Raw genomic sequence first — 18835 nt, 5'->3', positions numbered from 1 at the left:
CGAGCGAGTAGACAATAGAGCCAAATAATCTACACTTTCGGAAAGAGCCACGTTTATATCGAAGACTGCCCGTTCAGCAACAAACCTCTTTTTAGTGTTGTATAATTATTGTGAATACAAAGGCATTTGAAAACAAAAAATGCTGCCCAGTGTCATTTATGACCCCCAAACAATATCGTATGAAACAGTTTAGTGGCATACCAAGTGATGCTTCGACAAATTGGAAATATTTATAATTAGAATGGGACCTAACGATCTTTTGTGCCCTCTACCCATCACTTGGGGGCTATTGGGAAAGTGATGCCCACTCGTTTTAAATTGGCAACCTCATCCATTGTAAAAACTTGGTACCCCCTGTTTCATTCGCCAACAAGGCTCTGTCGACCGAGTAAAAGGCATATAACCTTATCATCAACGAGAAAGAAATGCAGCCCCAGAACAAAGCTCGGTTGCGGAAAGCCAATCACCTACCTATCTTAAAACTCTGATTAACGAAATCGAAGCCTTTTGCTCCAGTTTTCACTCCCAGTTTTCTCAGTAACTCCAGGATTGAGTTGGGTTGGGCTGAACGTACGCGTCTTTCTGGCAGTATGAGGCCTAAATGTCTACTTCTTCTTTTCGCTATGGCAACGCATACGGGAAGAACGTGTTTTGGAGTTTCTGGGAACTAACCACAGAAACAACAAGAGGCGGTGGACCATATTCTGAACCTATTCAGTGGCTGCGCAATCTGGAATGACCTATGGGTATGCCAGTAAGCATTGCCGGTTTGTTCCTAGCAAGGCTTACGAGATGCTTAAACTTCTTTAGTTCCTAATAGATAGATAAAAAAAATTCTTATGAAGTTTGCACTTCGACCTCATGGCCTTTTGTGCCCTCTACTCATTCCAGTACCTCATCCAGACCCAGTTCCCATAATTAAACTCAGTATAGAGCTGGGTTGGATTGGGCGTATATGCCTTTCTTCTGGCTGCAATTGGCCAAGATGCTTCAAACTTTTCCGCGTTATGGCTTCTCTTCAGTTGTCGAATAAATCGTTCGCCTTTTAACCTCCCAAGAAGGGCTTAACCTGACGTAGCATTCGCAAGTCTATTTTTCCGCAACAAGTATCTCTTCTACTTGATGATTTTTTTAAGTCCAGTACTTTGTATCGATATTTTTCTTATGTTGTTACAACAACGGTTAAGTCGTCAAGGTAACGACATGCGAAGCTTAAATCTGCTTCCAAAAAATTCCAAAAATATGACCTACACAGACTATCCCCGTTCCCACGGCAGTCGGTTCTGCGTTACCGAAGCGACCAAAAATCCGGCCAAGGACTGTCACTCCTGCAGCAATCTGCGTACATGCATGGGGATTGTTTATGCTGCTACAACAACAAAATCCCTTTAGATAAACTCAGCAAGTACTTACTTTTCACGTTTAGTTGTCTCGATATTCAACTGTAGACGTTCGTTGAGAAACTCTATCACACCGTTCTGCTCCATCAATAGCGGCACATGATAAATTGAGCTAAGATCGTGTATGCAAATCACTTGATCTGGAGCAACATGACAGAAATTACTTATTTTCTCCTTCACTTCAAGGCCAATCGGTTTCTCCGAACGACAAACAATCAAATCTGGGCTCAAGCCGAAGCCACGTAATTCGCGTACAGAGCTTTGTGTGGGTTTTGTTTTCGGTTCACCTGTGGAACGTGGCGATGGCACGAGTGAGACATGAGCAACGCAAAAGTTTTCACGTTTCGCACGAAATTGAAATTGACGAAAAGCCTCAACGAAGGGCATACCCTCAATGTCACCAATTGTGCCACCCAATTCGACAATGCACACTTGCGGCTTTGAACTTCCTTGAACTGGACGTTGCGCAACACGATCCACCCATTCTTGAATGGAATCCGTAATGTGAGGAACAACTGGAAATGCAATTATTGTTTAGTATAATTCACAATTGTGGAAAGATGATAATGCCTAATTTACCTTGCACTGTTTTCCCCAAATATTCACCGGTACGTTCTTTTTCAATTACTTTTTGGTAGATCTTGCCAGTTGTGATATTGTTGTCGCGGTGCAAAGTTATGTCCAAAAAGCGCTCGTAATTGCCCAAATCCAAGTCGACCTCGCCACCATCGTCCAACACATAAACTTCACCTTTAATGAAAAATAAATAAAACAAAAATTCATATTTTAGTTGAATTTTATTAATTCAAATTATAAACAAAGAGAGTAATTTAAAAAAAATAAATAGCAATCATTTCTAAAAAAGAACGACAGTTTAATACCTCAGATATTTACGTCTTCACGACAGTCGGGGTTCTGCGACCAGCAACGACACGGATTTATATCCGGCCAAGTACTGTAATTTCAGCAGAATTACCTAAAAATGTATGTTATAAAAACAACAACGTCGGATATTTAGCTATCTGCTAAAACTTCTTCAGCAAGCACAACACTTACATACCTACAAAAACAATAAAAAATAAAAATAAAAACATGTTTCGCTTGTATTCGATATTTGCAAACATAAAACCATCTCATGTCCTTAGCACAAATTCACATTTTATTTACGTTGAAATAATGACTTAAGCAAATGTTCAAACTAGAGTTTCATATTCAATTCCCTGTTTCAGGGAAACTACGTAGAGTAGTATTATAGGTACACTTACAACTAAGCAATACAGTCTTATATAATGAGCTTTAACGTTACAAAACTAAAAAGAAGTGGTCTTCACAATTTATCTTCAATTAAATGAGCAAATAATCATATTATGACTTCAACCAATAATTCTTCAATTTATTTGGTTTCCTCCAAATCCTCTTTGTAGAGTTCCTTGAATATTAATTTTTGTATTTTGGTGCGGATGCGCAGTTTTTGCGCCGCTGTCAGCTGTTTCATGTACGGATGCAAACTAAGCAGGTAGTGATAGTCATCATCCTCCGGCACAAGCGGTGCCGTATTATCCATTGTGGATGACCCATTGAAATTGCTATCTTCTGACAAACGTGGACGTTTCAACTTTAGCGCCGGTATCAAACCATTCGCATAGGAGTGTTTAGTGAAGTTCAAATGCTCATGGCTGCCGTGTAAACAACTGCTGCTGCCGTTCAACGAAAAATCTTCACGCTCCTTATTCAACGCGGCGGCTACGGCTGTAGTGAGTGCATTAGCGGCAGCAGCGGTTGTGGGCGGTGGGTGATGTGCTTTATTGTACAGTGGTGGAGGCGAAACGGAGCGTTTCTTGTGCTGTTGTGTAGCGGCCGCCAGCGAATTGTTGGCAACGCTTGCTGCGCTAACGATACTGGATATGGGTGTTGAGGGTGGTGTGATGGAGGTGGTTGTTTGTGCGGTGGTGGTAATTGTGTTACCAATGCAAGCATTCAATAAAGTTGCACTGCCATTGCTTGTGAAGGAGGTATTATTGCAGTTTTTGTTCACAGTACTGTTATTATTATTCGCTTCCAGCGACTTCTTCGACAAGTCTTGTGCCTCCTTCTCGCCATCATCGTCCAAAAGATGTGCCGCCCGTAATAAAACGCCAGCGCTTTTTAGAATCGAGCGCGCATCTTCGGTTTTAATGGTGGTTGATGTTACAGAATGTGTGTGAGCAGCAGGTGGTGTGGGTGCTGCTGTGTCATCGTCGTCCTCATCGGCATCATCCTCATCGAACTCTTCATCGCTGTCCTGCATGCGACGTATAAGCCCATTCGTAAGATCGGGTTCCACTACAGTCTTCTCACAATCTTGACTCTGCTGCGTAAAATAGTAGGACTGGTCCTGCTCGCCTTTTGGCATTCGATGACGCATATGGTCAGCTGTAACAATGCATCGGGTTTAAAAACATTAACCTTTGAGCAACAAGAGCGGGGGAAAACTGCAGAAAACAGTGCAATATATAGAAGGCGTCCAAGAAACTTTCAAATAAATATTGAACCAAAAAAAATCGAAGTTTAAACTTTTGATTGCATAAGCATATTTCTTCTACCTGAGTATTAAACTGCAAACCCTTTATTTCCCCATAATTTCTAAGAGTTCGCCTGCACACTGTTTTCTGCCGTCTTTTTAACCCCACTTTAAACCGTTTCAAAACTCACTCAGAAATAGCAAAGCATAATAATGTATCCACTTGGATTCGAATGTGGCCGGTTCCACTAGGAATTCTCCTTGCTCCGAGCGCGGAATGCGTTTGTATTCTACGCGAAAATTATCACGCAGTCCCTTCCATTTAGCCTTGAGAACCACTTCTGCAGTAGCGTGCCGGTCATTGCAGAAGCCGCACAAGAAAGATCCACAGCAAAACGAGCACGCATTGTAAAACAAAACAAAGAAGCAAATGAGCAAATGAGCAGGCAAACAAGTTGAGTTTGAAATAAAAACCAAAACAAGCACAGACAATCTTGCTCATTCGTCGAACGGTAACTACTCACTGGGCAATTTGTGTGTAGCGGACAGCTCATCCCACATTTGTTCTAGAAATGCTTTGTTGCAGTGAAAATTGCGATTCCAAATGGCTGGCCGTTCCTGGACGTCGCGTATAAATTGTTCAACGTTCAGGACGATTGTAGACTTCTTTGGTGCCATTAGTGAAGGGCCGTTTTGAGCCGCCAGTTTTGAATTTTGATTGCGTTCACTTCAATACTCTGCACACGGAGTAAATCGAATGTTCGTTAAATGTTAAAATAGAAAGACGAGACACGCGCGCCAATTCGTTTGTTACTGCTGACTGATTGAAACGTTCATTTACGACTGATTGCTTTGCTGCCTAACCGCCTCGGTACTCGGCTAGCCTGCCAACAGGCTGTGGATGGCAAAACGGAATAGGATCGATGGTATAGAGTGAAGTGGGGTAGTGCAAAGTGCATGAGTGAGCAGTGAGCGAGTGAGCGTAACGCAGCTTATTGCTGACTGCTGACTGCTAACCAAACCACGGCCGCCGGCACTGCGTACGAATTTCAAGTAAACCGTCGACAGCGATTTTTCAAAAACAAAATCAAGTAGAAATAAAAAAAAATCTCTCCTACAAACCAACAAGCAGCGCAGCACTGAAAAGAAGGACCGTACTCAAAGCAATGAAGCAAAGTAAGGCATAGTAGTAAACCCAGCCGCCGAGCAGAAAGGCACACAAAAGTTAACGATATAAAAGCGATATGTTGCCGAAAGCGGCAGGGGAACCAAAGCCGCTTAGGTCGACTGAATCGCTAGCTGTCTGCCGTTTGTACGGACAGGCATGCAACGACAAGCGGAGGCTTTGCGAAGCAATGCGAATTATGTCGGCTGGCCACACACTCAAACAGTCAGACGGTTGGCGAGCGAGGGCAACATTAAGCTATGGTTTGGCGGATGGCAAATGGCATGATGGTGCGAACGAGCACACTCACAGCCAGACATCACTCTTATGCACTACCACCGCTCTATGTGTGCGGCGCACACATGCATACACACATAACGAAAAATTGGAGTACCAGCCGCCGCGTCGCTAAGAACAAAAAGAAACCGTGAGTCGGACATACAAACCGTTGACGATAATGAAGATGATGATGATGATGGTTGCTGCTCACCGAGTGAGGCAAAAACACAGTAAGTAAGTAAAACCCAACGGCAACTATGTGACGACAGTGGCGGCCGCGACAACGACGAGCTGCGCGCCAAACAACAGATGCAGCTGGCGGATAATTTGACACGTTCATATAGCGTTGAAGTCGACAACAGTGAATGCAATGATTGAGGATGTGGCGGCGGAGAAGCGACGGTAGCGACAATAAAAGCACTGGGCACGCTTCAATGCAGAGCAACGACAAAGGCTTGAAACAAATACGAGAACGCTGACATAGAAGGGCCAGGGATAAGTATGAGGAATTAAACCAAGACGATTGACTGTTGCGCAAATCACATTGGAAATCCTAACTGCAGAGAGGATAAGGAGTGCAAAATTCGTTAGCGAAATACATTTTTTTCCTGAACCATTCCAAAGTTTGACAAATGCCAGGCGGCGCTTATTTTAAGGTGCCTAATAAAATTGGCGGACCAAAAAAATAACTAATTAGATTTAAAAAAATGTTAATATAAAAATAACTAATTGAATTAAAAAAAAATGTATATTGTGAATATAATTCACTGATAATTTTACGCAATAAAATTTTGCTTTTTGTTGATAAGTAAGCAGGTGAATTGGTTAAAGTGCCATCCTGGCACTCCCCAAGTAACATTAAAACGCTGTAGTGGGACAATCTATCGGGATAGGCATATAGGTAAATTGGCTGAAGTACCAGTCCGGCAGTTCCCAAGTAGCATTCAAGCGCCATTTTGTTACCATTATAAGACCTCCTACGGGCAGATAGAACCAGAGCTGTTGATGTAATGGAGAAGATTAGTGGGTTGGAGCACTGCCCCAGGAAGTCGAATAAAAGCACCCAGTGACCTTAATAGTCTAGCTTTTTATATGCCACTAGTAAATGTCACATTAGTTTTAAGAAAATTTATATAAGTCTCGAAGTAATGCCTTTTAAGTCAGAACTATGCAGGTGTGTGAAAAAGAATTATGGATAAAGGATATAATTTAGACTTTTGCAAGTACTATTTGAAGTTTTAGCCACCATGGATGGTTCATTTCCTCCGGTCACAATACTTTTAAGTTTATAGTGACACTTGCTTTTGTTGCTGTTCATTGGGCAGGGCGCTCTAATGCCACTTGGTAATGAAGTTTAGCTACGAACTTCAGTTTTTAATAACTCCCAAATCGCGGCGGCACTTTGTTTATCTGATCCCAGTTATAAAAACTGGCAAAATTTAATTGTTTTCATCAAAATTTTCTGAGGGTATGTGGATTCGAATTCAACGAAATATATTTTCGAAATAAATTAAGTAATTAATTTAATTATTTATTTATAACATAATTCATTAATAACTTTTTTATTTCTAAATATTTTTTTATTATTATTTTTTAATAATTTTTTTTTATATTATTTTTTTATTATTTATTTATTTTATTATTTACTTTTGTTTCATTTTTGTTTTATTATTTATTAAAATCAATTAATTAATTTGGTAAAAAAGCAATGATACTTAGTGTAAATATAAAAACTGGATTTTGTTTAATATATCAAACGGTAAGTCTAAAAACTCATAGAAAAGATGTAAACCAGTCGGAAAATCGGATTGTGTGAAATAATGAGAAACACAAGGATCCACAATAAAGACCGGTGATTTAAATTTAAATAGTATGTATATCTGTTGACGAATGGCATTCCCTAGCCGTGTGATAAAAGATTATCGATGTGGTACTACCAAAGTGCGGTACTCAATCTTAACTAAAAACGTTCCGTAGACGCTAAGCGTGGAGTCCCATCATAATCGAAAATCTATGCAAACATTCATACATACATACATATATACATATGTATGCACGATAAGGTTGCTCTGCTGAGAAAATATTTCACCTTCTTTCGCTCGAACGCACAAACGTATGCCTAGCCTACAAACTTCACGCACACATACATACATACTGCACCGTTAGAAGAATAAACGCGTCAAGTGTGTAGAAATCAGATGGATACCCAATAGACAGGCAAAATCAATCCTCATTCCCATACACATACTCATGTGCATGTCTATGTACATATATGCATGTATATATACATATGTATTGTATGTATGTACGTACATATGCATGCGCTCACACCCGCAGCTGCACATCTTACTCGCTCACTACAGACAAGCAACGCTGCCGACAACGAACACATCATCGTCACCAACCAACACTGCCGGTCATACCATGAGCAATATTAGCACCGTAACTACCCAAGACCCCCCCATCTCCTCCATATCCTCAGCAACGAAAACAACATCAAGGCTAGCGAAGCGTCAAAGCCAATGCAGCATAGTGAATGGTCTCCCGTTATTGGCGACGACTATGACTTCAAGAGCAGTAATTGCAGCTGTCGCGTTCCTGCGCCAACAACAATGCCAAAAACAAAGGCAACCAAACCAAGTTTGCTAGTCGATCGAAGCGCCGCATGTGTCTGAACGATACCTCACCTCTACTTCTCGTCACTCAAATCTTCATCCCTATCCAAATGCCAGCGTCATGCGTTACACGCGCTTTCTGACCGTTGTTGCTTTTGTTATGCTATAGCTATTGCTTTTGTTGGGTTTCGTGTCTGCTGTTGATGGTTTAGCTGTCGTTAGTCGTTCTCGAGTTTATGTGCCATTGCTGGCGGGCACTGCTGCTGACTCGGTTGGCACTACATAGCTCCTTTGCCACTGTCATTTTTGTTGTTTAGTTCATCTTGCTGTTGTTGTTGTTGTTCCTGAGTAGTCTCTTTGTCGTTTTCCGCCGCGCTACGCCATGCGGGATTCGCAGATTTTTCATGCCCTTTTGCAAAATATTCTCCCTCACCTAACAACATCGTTCATTCCACCACTTCCGTCTACCTCGTTTCGCTCTGCTCTGCTTTGCTTTGCTTTTCTTCAATTTCCTTTGCTTATCGTCTGTCCACGCAAAGTCGCGGCGTCAGTTTGGCACTTTGTTTGGTGACTATGTGATTCTGTGGATGAAGGCGGGCACGGGCGCGGACGAAGCTAGCGGTGGCGGCTTTACGTGCCGTGAACAAAAGTTCACTACTGCTGCCGGCTTGCCATCACCTTCGTCTTCGCCTTTGCCGTTTTTATTGTTATTGTTATTGTTTATTTTTTTTTCTTCGTTTTTTTTTTTTTTTGTGACTTTTATTTCTCGCGCAATAGCGACAGCAGGAAATACTTCGCCGCTTTCACACTCGTTCGCATCCAAATATACAACAATAACATTAACAGCAATGCCAATTGCAACAACAACAAAGCACACGCTGTCGCTTTGCTTTTATGTCGGCTCAACAAGCAAATGAATATGTGCAAAAAACACTTGCGCGTAAAACTCAAAAGCGAAAATAAGTAGAAAACGCAAAGAACATAAAACGAGAAAAAACAAAATTAAAGCAAAAATGCCGCAGTCTGGCTCTGGAGGCGCATACTGAAATCAAACCAAAGTAAATTGCTCCCGGCATGACACAGCCACAGTGAAGTATCAAAGGTACGTACTACGTCGAATTGTGTGGAAAAGTGTGGGAGCATAGCATAGAAACAAATAAGAGAAAACCGAAGGTAGCGCACAGGCAATATGCGGCCAAGCAAGCAGTCATTTGGACATTTACAGAAGAATGTGCTGCTGTCAGCCAGCCAAGAAAAACAACCAGCATAGCGTCGGCTGCGACCAACTGCCGAGCGCCAATAGGTACTTTTGCGTTAACGACAAAAAAGTCAGACTAAGTTCTATACAGGATTTCATCAACCGAATAAACAAAAACAAAAAGCGAAATACAAAATCAACCCCGCCGTTGCAGAGAATAACGAACGATGTTAACAAAAACGAATAAGAAGCAAGACCACAATTTAACAAAGTTGCAACAGTTGCAAATTAGCGCATGGCGCAAATAAAAACAAATAAAAAAAGGAGAGCGTTTTCGTCAGAGACGATTAAAAGGTAATTAAAAGATGTGTGTTTATAACTACGCATTAAAGGCGGCATATTTAAAAACTCGAAAAAGGAGCGAGTTCCTTCCCGAACTGCAATTAAAGATTATCTGAAAAGATTTCTTTTATCCAGCATAGCCTAAAGGAATCGAATTAAATAAAAGCAATGCACAAAAGTACAAATGAACCAAAATGTTCAGAATAATACAGCGAGAAGATAGACACAGATAATCAAGTCTATCTGCCCCGGCGACTCCAATGCAACTTCTACTTGAATGCAGCGCTATAGCGCGGAGAAGGTTGAGACATCTCGGTCATTTGCAGCCGGAAGAAAGGCACAAACGCTCAGTCCAACCGAGCTCCATATTAAGTTAAATAAGTGAACTGGGTCTGGATGCGGTACTGGTGATGAGTAGAGGCCACAAAATCTGTCCAAACACAATCAAACTCTAATCTGCCTTCACACTTGGTACATATATTACGGTATTAGGTAAGTTGCTATCCGAAATAGTTATAATCCACCAATAGCCACACCCACCTTCCATATAAATATATTTTTGGCCTTCGGATTACAAATACCCACCCGGTTGACCTTCCAGATTTTCACTTATTCTTTTTATAATAATTTATTATACATTTCAGTTTCATAGCTTTAAAAGTAGTGAAATCCAACAACTATCTCTTAGACAACAGACATTTTGAAAGTGAGTCTAAGGCAAGGTATTCGACGTTAGTCATTGCCACGAATCCAAACTAGCTTTCGAAAATCACAGGAAGACCAATTGACTGTTCTTCCGTTTCACTATTGTAGAAGGCGGGAAGAACTCGAGTCTACCAATTTTGAATGAAAAAGAACTGGAGACAGAAACTGAAACATAGACTTTAAAATCAGTTGTCTCCAACGAACAGTAAATGTGACTCGCGACACTCCTTAGTGGAGCAAAACACCAACCAAGATGACAAACTAGAAGTCTTCCCACGACTGTTCAATAGAACAGAGATCACGGGTGATTGGAACTCTTACAAACTTGCGCTAATTAGTTCCAATAGCCAAAGTTAAGGAGGTCTAAGAGAGCTGCCTGAAGGCAACACTAAGAGCAAATAAATAGCCCTCCAATAGCGATACGCCATCAGAAAGCTCTCTCAGGGGATCATGCAAACAATATTTTCACTCTCAAAAATCAGTTGGCAGCTTTACAGAGCATCCCGAAGAAACAGGCAAGCTTTTGCTTGAATTCATACGACACTGGATGTGAAGTCCAGGATAGATGCAGGCATAACAATTTATTCTTTCTTTTAAAGAGGTATCAAGTAGCTCTAAAATCTGGCTAGAGTGGCCTTACAAACTTTCATTGCATACTTTGCGGAATATTGTAGTCTTCATTATCATTTCAGGAACCCAGGATTAGTAGAAACATGCGTGTGCCATTTTTGCAAGCTGGACGATGACGCGCCAGAGCGCATCCTCTCGGGGTCCTGAAACTTTATCTTGGGTATAGCCATTAGAGCCGTTTCAATTTTTCCATTATTTCTTTTTGGCTGTTGAAACACGTTCTCCATAGTGGTTTTTTGACTCGTTCAAAAAGAACACAATCGCAGGGAGCCATATCAAATACATTCGATGGCTGTTGGATGGTATTCGTTTCGTTTTTGGTCAAAAAATCACGGATAATGATGGCACTTACGATGATGGCATCCTTTCTTCTTTGCCGAATTGCTTCACATAAACGTCTCATAACGGCTAAAGGGGGACTATTATTAACTTCTGAGCTTCTGGCAATAATTCGTTATGTTCAATACCGGTGTAATCTATAAAAACCGTGTTTCCGGCTGTATGCTTTCTTTTTTAGAGTATCATTATCGAAACAGTTTCCCAACATTTCTAAGATTTTCGCACCATTGAACCCATTTTTACACAAAATACAAACTTGTTGCCGAAGAGAATTGTATTTATGCACGTACATATAAAAACGCCACTTCCTACAAAATTTGGATTTTTTGGATTAATATATAGAATTAAAGACACAGAAATAGTGCACTTGGTGTTCCTTTCAACCTGGTCTACATACAGGTGATGACAGGTGATTGGGGTGATCGAATCGCGAAACAGGTGTTAGAAACAGTATTGCATCCAGAAAGTGTATACGCTTTTTAGGTTTGATTTATATGTGCGTGCCACGAGCATTGGTGGCGATCCATTAAAAGAAAAAAGTTAACCGGAGCCCTATTAGACGAATACGGTAGTTGTTCGATGAAACGTCTTTGAACCATGGTGCTTTATGGAGGTATGTTCATGAGTTTTATTCCCCACAAAATTGGGACTTTTACGACGAATTCGCTCTTTTTTTTTATATATATCTTCTTAATTTTTTTTTTTATATATCTTTTTTTTATATTTTTTTTATATATATTTTTTTTTAAATTTTTTTTTATATATCTTTTTTTTTTAATTTTTTTTTAATACCTTTACCGATCCCCGCTAATTTCGGGAAATTTCTGTCTAAGTTTATCTCATGGCATACATCTCCGTTTGGAAGACGCTTGGAAAACTATCCATCGGCACAGAGCGCTTGATTACAGCGCATCTTCAGCGGTGTCTTCGAGCCATTCCCATGGCAGCCGGTTCTACATTCCCATGGCAGCCGGTTCTAGCATTCCCATGGCAGCCGGTTCTACGTTACCGGAATGACTCGGGTTTTTATTCCCGACCAAGGGCTGCCGCCCCAGTACACTAGCCCTGTCTAGTGCACCGTATTTTACCCTAAACCTTTCGTCACAGGAGCAACTCATTGCAGCCAGTTTGCTCCAAATACTTCTCTTCCGGGCTGGCGTCGAACCCAACCCCGGACCTGAAGTATTCTACTGCTGCATTTGCCACAAACGGCTCCACCCGAACTCCACCTCGGTTAGGTGTAACCAGTGCAACGGGTGGTGCCATCTTAAGACCTGTTCAGGCCTTAAGACTCACAGGGAGTGGTCCACAAGGTATGTGGCCACGTGTTGCTCCCGCCCACAGGCGGTCACCGCCTCTACGGCGACACTGCCCTCAGTGCCGGCACATCACACTGCCGCCACTAACAACACCTCAACGGCCAGGAGCCCCCAAGAGCAACACGACTCCCTCTCCAACCCACAACCCTCCTGCTCCTACCCCAGTGCGGGGACAAACCAGCAGCTCTTGGTCCCCCGCACAGTCTGCTCCGTGTGCCAGACCGTAGTACCTCGGAACCTGACAACTGTCCAATGCAGTTCTTGCAGTGGCTGGTGTCACTTTCGGAGGTGCTTCGGCCTGCACACCACCCGTGAGTGGACACGTGACTACGTTGCCCCCTGCTGCAGAGCTCTGCACCCGCAACCGCCCACCGTGGCGCGGCCACCCGACAACATCAGGCCACTCCCCATTTTGCGGAACGCACAGCAGGACCAACGCAGACAACATCACGCATCCCTCACCCCCCGAATTACGACGACGCTCCCGCGAAGCTTCAAGCTTTTGCAACTGAACTGCAACGGACTAACGAGTAAGATTGACGAGATAGTCGACTTCATGAGTCGGTTCGGAATTAAGATAGCTGCGGTCCAAGAGACAAAACTGCACGCTAGCTCCCCCCTGATTACCAGGGACGGCTATAACGTGCACCGAAAGGACCGCGAGCGAGACAACGGTGGTGGCCTAGCGTTCATAGTACACCATTCAGTGCAGTATCGTCTTATTGATGAAGGCATCGACCGCAGGGACAGCACCTTAGAACGTCAAGGTATAGCTGTCCGGTCAGGCGATGCCGAGCTCGAAATTTACAATATTTATATACCCCCTGTCACCTGCTGCCCGGCAGGATATCTCCCCGATATTGGTGCGCTCATCAGGGGAGAAAACCGATTGGTAGTAGGTGACTTTAACGCGCATCACGATCTTTGGCATTCAAGCCTGCCAAATGATCGTAGGGGACAGCTATTGGCAGAGCAGATAGACGATTCGACGTTCAGCACTGTAAACGACGACGCCCCCACTAGGGTAGTGGGCAATTGTAGCAGCTCGCCTGACATAACAATTGCTAACGCTGGACTGATAAATAGCATAACCTGGCGACCTATGCTATCGCTTGCATCAGACCACTTGCCCATTATCATCTCGATCGAGAGACCCGCCGATTTTGTTTCCGCGGATCACCGGTCATATATCAACTTTAACAAAGCTGATTGGACCAGATTCGCGGAATTTACTGAGAACATCTTCGCAGCCCTACCCACTCCCACCGATGTGCGCGCAGGCGAACGCGCACTCCGCAAGGCGATTACAGCCGCCGCGGCTCGCTTCATACCTGCTGGACGGATCCGGGAATCACGTCCCAATTTCCCAGCCGAAGCAGCCGTTATGGCAAACGAGCGTGACCGTCTACGCCAGGCCGATCCCGGGGATCCTCGTATAAAGGATCTCAATTTGGAGATCCGGCAACTGGTCACCCAACATAAGCGGACCAAATGGGTAGAGCATCTGAAGTCCTGTAACTTCACCTCTGGTGTGAGCAAGCTCTGGTCCACCGTAAGGTCCCTGTCGAACCCGACGAAGCACAACGACAAGGTGGATATCACCTTCAACGGTCGTACTTCGTCGGACCCGAAGAGATGCGCGAGCTACTTTAGCCGGCAATTTATATTGCATCCTCCGGTCGACAGATCCAAACGTTGTGCCACCAGACGGCTGCACAAACTGCCCTACAACAGTGCACCGCTTACTTTCACCAGCGACGAGGTTCAGGGGGCCATCAAACACATGAAACCATCAAAAGCCATTGGCCCCGACGGACTAAACATGCTGATGCTGAAAAAGCTGGGTCCATTGGGAGTAGAATATCTCACAAAGGTCTTCAACCTGTCTATGGACACTCTCATCATTCCTGATAAGTGGAAATTAGGGAGAGTGGTCCCACTGCTGAAGCCTGGGAAACCCGCCAACCAAGGGGAGTCTTATCGTCCGATAACTCTCCTTTCCCCAGTAGTGAAGACACTTGAGGCCCTTCTACTCCCACTCCTCACTCAACACCTGACTCCAGCCCCACACCAGCATGGTTTCCGTAGAGTGCACAGTACCACCACGGCACTCACCGTCATAAACACCCAGGTAAACCGCGGCCTTAACCAAAACCGCCCCTGCGAGAGGACTGTCCTAGTAGCGTTGGACCTACAAAAGGCTTTCGACACAGTCAGCCACGCCACGCTACTAGATGACATTTTACAGTCGACACTCCCGCCAGGGCTGAAGAGGTGGACCGCGAACTACCTGAGTGGTCGTCACTCGTCGGTAGTATTTCGAGACCAAACCTCAAAACAGAGAAAAATAAAGCAAGGAGTACCGCAGGGTGGTGTCCTTTCACCCTTGCTTTTTAATTTCTATATTTCGAAACTCCCCCAGCCACCAGAGGGAGTCTCACTGGTCTCATATGCCGACGACTGCACGATAATGGTGTCGGGCAATGACATTGATGGCCTATGCTCAAAAGTAAACGACTACCTCGCCAGCCTTTCTCGCTTCTTCACTGCGAGAAACTTAAAACTTTCTCCCACTAAATCCACGGCGACCCTATTTACCACCTGGACAAAGGAGGTCAAGCTGCCACTTCAGGTACACGTCGACGATACCCCAATTCCGACGATAAACAACCCCAGAATTTTGGGAGTCACCTTTGACAGCTTGCTCTCCTTTTCGGCGCACACAACCGCTATTGCAACGAGAGTACAGAATCGCAACAAGGTCCTCAAGTCGCTTGCCGGCAGCACTTGGGGCAAAGACAAAGAAATGTTGCTGTCGACTTTCAAAGCAATAGGCCGACCGGTTCTGAACTATGCCGCGCCTGTCTGGTCGCCTGGAACCAGTGATACGCAGTGGACGAAGCTTCAGACCTGCCAGAATACTGCCATCAGGACCGCGACAGGATGTCTCCTGATGTCCCCTATCCACCATTTACATGACGAGGCGCACATGCTCCCGGTTAAGGAGCATAACAAAATGCTCGGCAAGCAGTTTCTGCTTGGGTGTCACCGTAGGCCTCACCCATGCAGACACCTGCTCGAGCCTGAGCCCCCTCCCAGGCACATCAGGAGACACTTCCTCAACTACGTGGACGAGATCCAGGACAAAACGGACAGACCTCTCCAGGATCGGACAGTATACAGACAGGCTATAAACGACATTCATCGGGAGACACTTACCACCTTCCTAAGCTCCCGACCCCCGAATGCCGTTATCGGAGTCCAACCGCCACCTATCGCAGACGAAGAGCTCCAGCTTCCTCGAGAGTCCCGCGTAATCTTGGCACAACTACGTTCTGGATATTGTAGCAGGTTAAACTCCTACCTATCCAGAATCGACCCCGACATACTAAACATATGTCCTGCATGTGAAGGTACCCCGCACGACACTAACCACCTCTTCACAGTGCCCCATCAAACCCACTCATCTAACACCTCTCTCCCTCTGGACCCAACCCGTCGAAACTGCCAGTTTCCTGGGCCTACCGTTAGATGAGCTAGACGAAGACGACCGGTAATTTACACTACACTGACAGGGCGAAGATACTGCTACAACAACAACAACAAGCCATCTGTGTACCAGAGCAGGGTACATTTCTGGAGTTTTTTTTTTTTAATGCAGTTCTACTCTAGTAGATCTTCTCAAATTTGATGACTTTAGTAATATCATCGCTGGGTAGCTGGGTAAGTGGGATCTGCAGACTCAGCAATTCCATGTTTTTAGATGGCTTCACTTTTCCTCTACAGAAGCGTTCCCTGGTAATATTCAGATCTTCCGGACATGAATAGTTGAAAAACTATTTGGCTTAGTGTCGTTCGTGGTAATATCCAAAGCCTATGGGTGTGTCTCTTTTCTTAAAATGTCACTGGTACCCGGATTTATTTACACAGTTGCAAAATGTACCAATGTCCTTAAGGTGCTAAAGAAAAATGTAGACGTAAAAGTATGCTGGATAACCATATAGTTAAATATAATGACCAACGCAGGATTTCATTTGCTCAAACGAATATTACAACTCTGATATTTCGAAATATTCAGTCCTAGAAACCAATAAAGGAAATCAAACAGACGAAATGAGAACGAAAATTAGAACAAACTGTATTAGTAAAATAATCAAAGAGTAATTACAAAGGCATACGAACTAGAGAACGATGGGGGAGTGGAGTCAGTTTGAAGAGCAGTTGAATACCAGTTAAACAAATGTAGCAATCAGCGACGACGCCATGCATCGTTTTGAAGGGGAACACGAACAATAGGCAGGAAGACCACATACGTACACGCCAGCCCATGTATGCAGTCAGGCAAGCGAATAGACCGCGAAGCTTGTATAGACGTTTAGTGGGGGGCATGCAGGCGTCGTATATGAACTATAAAATCAATAAAACACACACGCGCAGCAGACAAATGCAAAAGGACACGCCAGTACCAGCGACAGGCAGCAGCAGCCCCCTGCAACACCATTCCTGGCTGATGACGATGATAAAGGTGTCGGCGACGGATGACAACACGACTATGGAGGAACTACAGGTGATGGCGCGCAGGCGACGGGTGTGTATGCGGCTGTGTCGCCTCAATCAAGTCAGCTAACTAACGAATCAGTACACAAACAAATAAACTGACAACCAACCAATGAATATACTTGTCGCTGGCTCTGTAATGGCTATGGCTATGGCTATAGCTCTGAGTCTGCCTTTTAGTCTCCGAACGACGCTATGGCGTTAACGATGGTAAAACACACACGTACACACAGAACACAAAAGACTTGACTCGCGCGTTTGCGTTATCACGTGTTAAAAATGTACACACTTCCACTGCTGATTGCAGTCGGCTCACAACTGAATTGAAAATTCAGCAGAGCAGAGTCACACAGCCAGCCAGCCAACACATTCGGCCAGTCGGCAGCAGGCAGCAAGCAGAAAGTCAGCGAGGCAGCTGGGCAGGCATTGAATAAGCAGCAAACAGTAAGCAGCAGCGTGTAGAAGCGCATTTGCGAAAACGCAAACGCTTTTGCCATTGCCTTTGCCTCCTCCTTACGCCAGCGCCATCGCCATCGCCATCACCATCACCAGCACTAGCACCATTGCTATCGCCAGCTACAGCCAGACAGTCAACAGCCGCCATAAGGCTACACCACCAGAACCATACCTTATGTTCTTCATATGGCGGTAGTTTGACGATGACGATGTTGACGAGGATAGCAGCGGAGTGTAAGTAGAGTGAGAGGCAGGAGCGCATTTGGTGACGCGCGACATGTTGCGGAGAGGAGACCCGGATGGCGTACATTTGCGCGCGTTGAATGCTAGGCATTACGCTTGTGGGCTTACAATTTGGGCCTTTCGAGTGAAGCGTAGAAAAATATACATCGACAACGATGGCAACAACAATGACGAGTACAACAAAACCGCAGCACACGGCACACCATGAACTGCACATATCAACACAGCCCCAGCCGCAACAGTGGTGATGATTGTTGTTTTTGTTTCTCCAACTGCTGTTACTGCTGATGATGATGACGCTAACGCGATGAGGATGGATGGCTGATTTATATTGAATGGAGTGCGAGGTAGGTGAAAAGCGACGAAACGCAGCAACAAAAACGACAACTACTCAAACAGGGGACGCTGACTAGCACGTCGTTGTTCGCCAGACCAAAGCAGGCAGAGCCGCGAGGGCAGAAGAACACGGCCACCGTGTGCGCGCACTCTGAAATTCGCCAAGCGCAAATTTCAAAAGCGAATGAAATGGAAGCAAAACAAAGTGAAAACAAGCAACCGCCAGCAATGGAGACATAACAAAAAGTGAACAACAAAAAACATCTAGCAGTTGGCGCGACGACGCAGCACGCTCTGGCTGGCAGGCTGGCTTGTTGGTTGCATGGCTGGTTGGTTGGTTGGCTGACAAAATCATTCCAAACAACGGTTGGCAGGCTGGCACTGGCAAGCGAAAAATAAACTCGACAACAGCAAAAAATAAAAAATTACAGGCAGCAGGAATAAAGTGCCGCAGCGCGCCACCGCAACGCAATGGCAGACAAAAACATAAACCGAAACCTAAAAACTCACAATGGAAACGCAAATAAAAAATCAGAAAAACGTACGCAAACGGAAGGAGAGGAAGAACAAAAAATGGCACAGGCATTGCGGCTGTGTGGCAGTTGCAGAGGCGGGGCACTGCTGTGGCGCAAAACATAGCAATATGAAGTAAAAAAGTAAGAGTGGAAAAAAGCTAAACATACAGAGATACGAAGTGGCAAAAAATAAAATAAAAGCCCACAGAAAAACGCGGGAGGTAGCAAAATTAAAA

At 44.3% G+C, this 18835-nt stretch overlaps 2 protein-coding genes across 5 annotated transcripts in view; one reads left to right on the top strand and one right to left on the bottom strand.

Moving 5' to 3' along the window:
• LOC128861044 (CTP synthase) overlaps positions 1-18835 on the bottom strand; it is a 38730-nt gene that overhangs the window by 2984 nt on the left and 16911 nt on the right. Inside the window, exons 1-3 of one of the 2 annotated variants that reach the window (XM_054098924.1) lie at positions 4425-6844; positions 1980-2150; positions 1414-1915 (exon numbers count right to left, since the gene is read on the bottom strand). In XM_054098924.1, coding sequence (XP_053954899.1) covers positions 1414-1915; positions 1980-2150; positions 4425-4578 — 827 coding nt within the window. In that variant the 5' untranslated portion in view covers positions 4579-6844. Of the gene's footprint in view, positions 1-1413; positions 1916-1979; positions 2151-4424; positions 6845-18835 lie in introns of those variants that run through there. The other variant, XM_054098923.1, reaches the window with a different exon arrangement.
• Positions 8752-18835, top strand: part of LOC128861045 (sideroflexin-2) — a 37877-nt gene continuing 27793 nt past the window's right edge. Inside the window, exons 1-2 of one of the 3 annotated variants that reach the window (XM_054098926.1) lie at positions 8752-9511; positions 9635-9991. The gene's annotated coding sequence lies outside the window, so the exon portion shown is untranslated. Of the gene's footprint in view, positions 9992-18835 lie in introns of all 3 variants that reach the window. The other 2 variants (XM_054098925.1, XM_054098927.1) reach the window with 2 other exon arrangements.

Source organism: Anastrepha ludens, chromosome 4 (genome assembly GCF_028408465.1).
Source record: "Anastrepha ludens isolate Willacy chromosome 4, idAnaLude1.1, whole genome shotgun sequence".
NCBI lineage: Eukaryota > Metazoa > Arthropoda > Insecta > Diptera > Tephritidae > Anastrepha > Anastrepha ludens.
The sequence above is the reverse complement of the archived record's forward strand: the minus strand, read 5'-3'. Positions and strand labels throughout refer to the sequence as shown.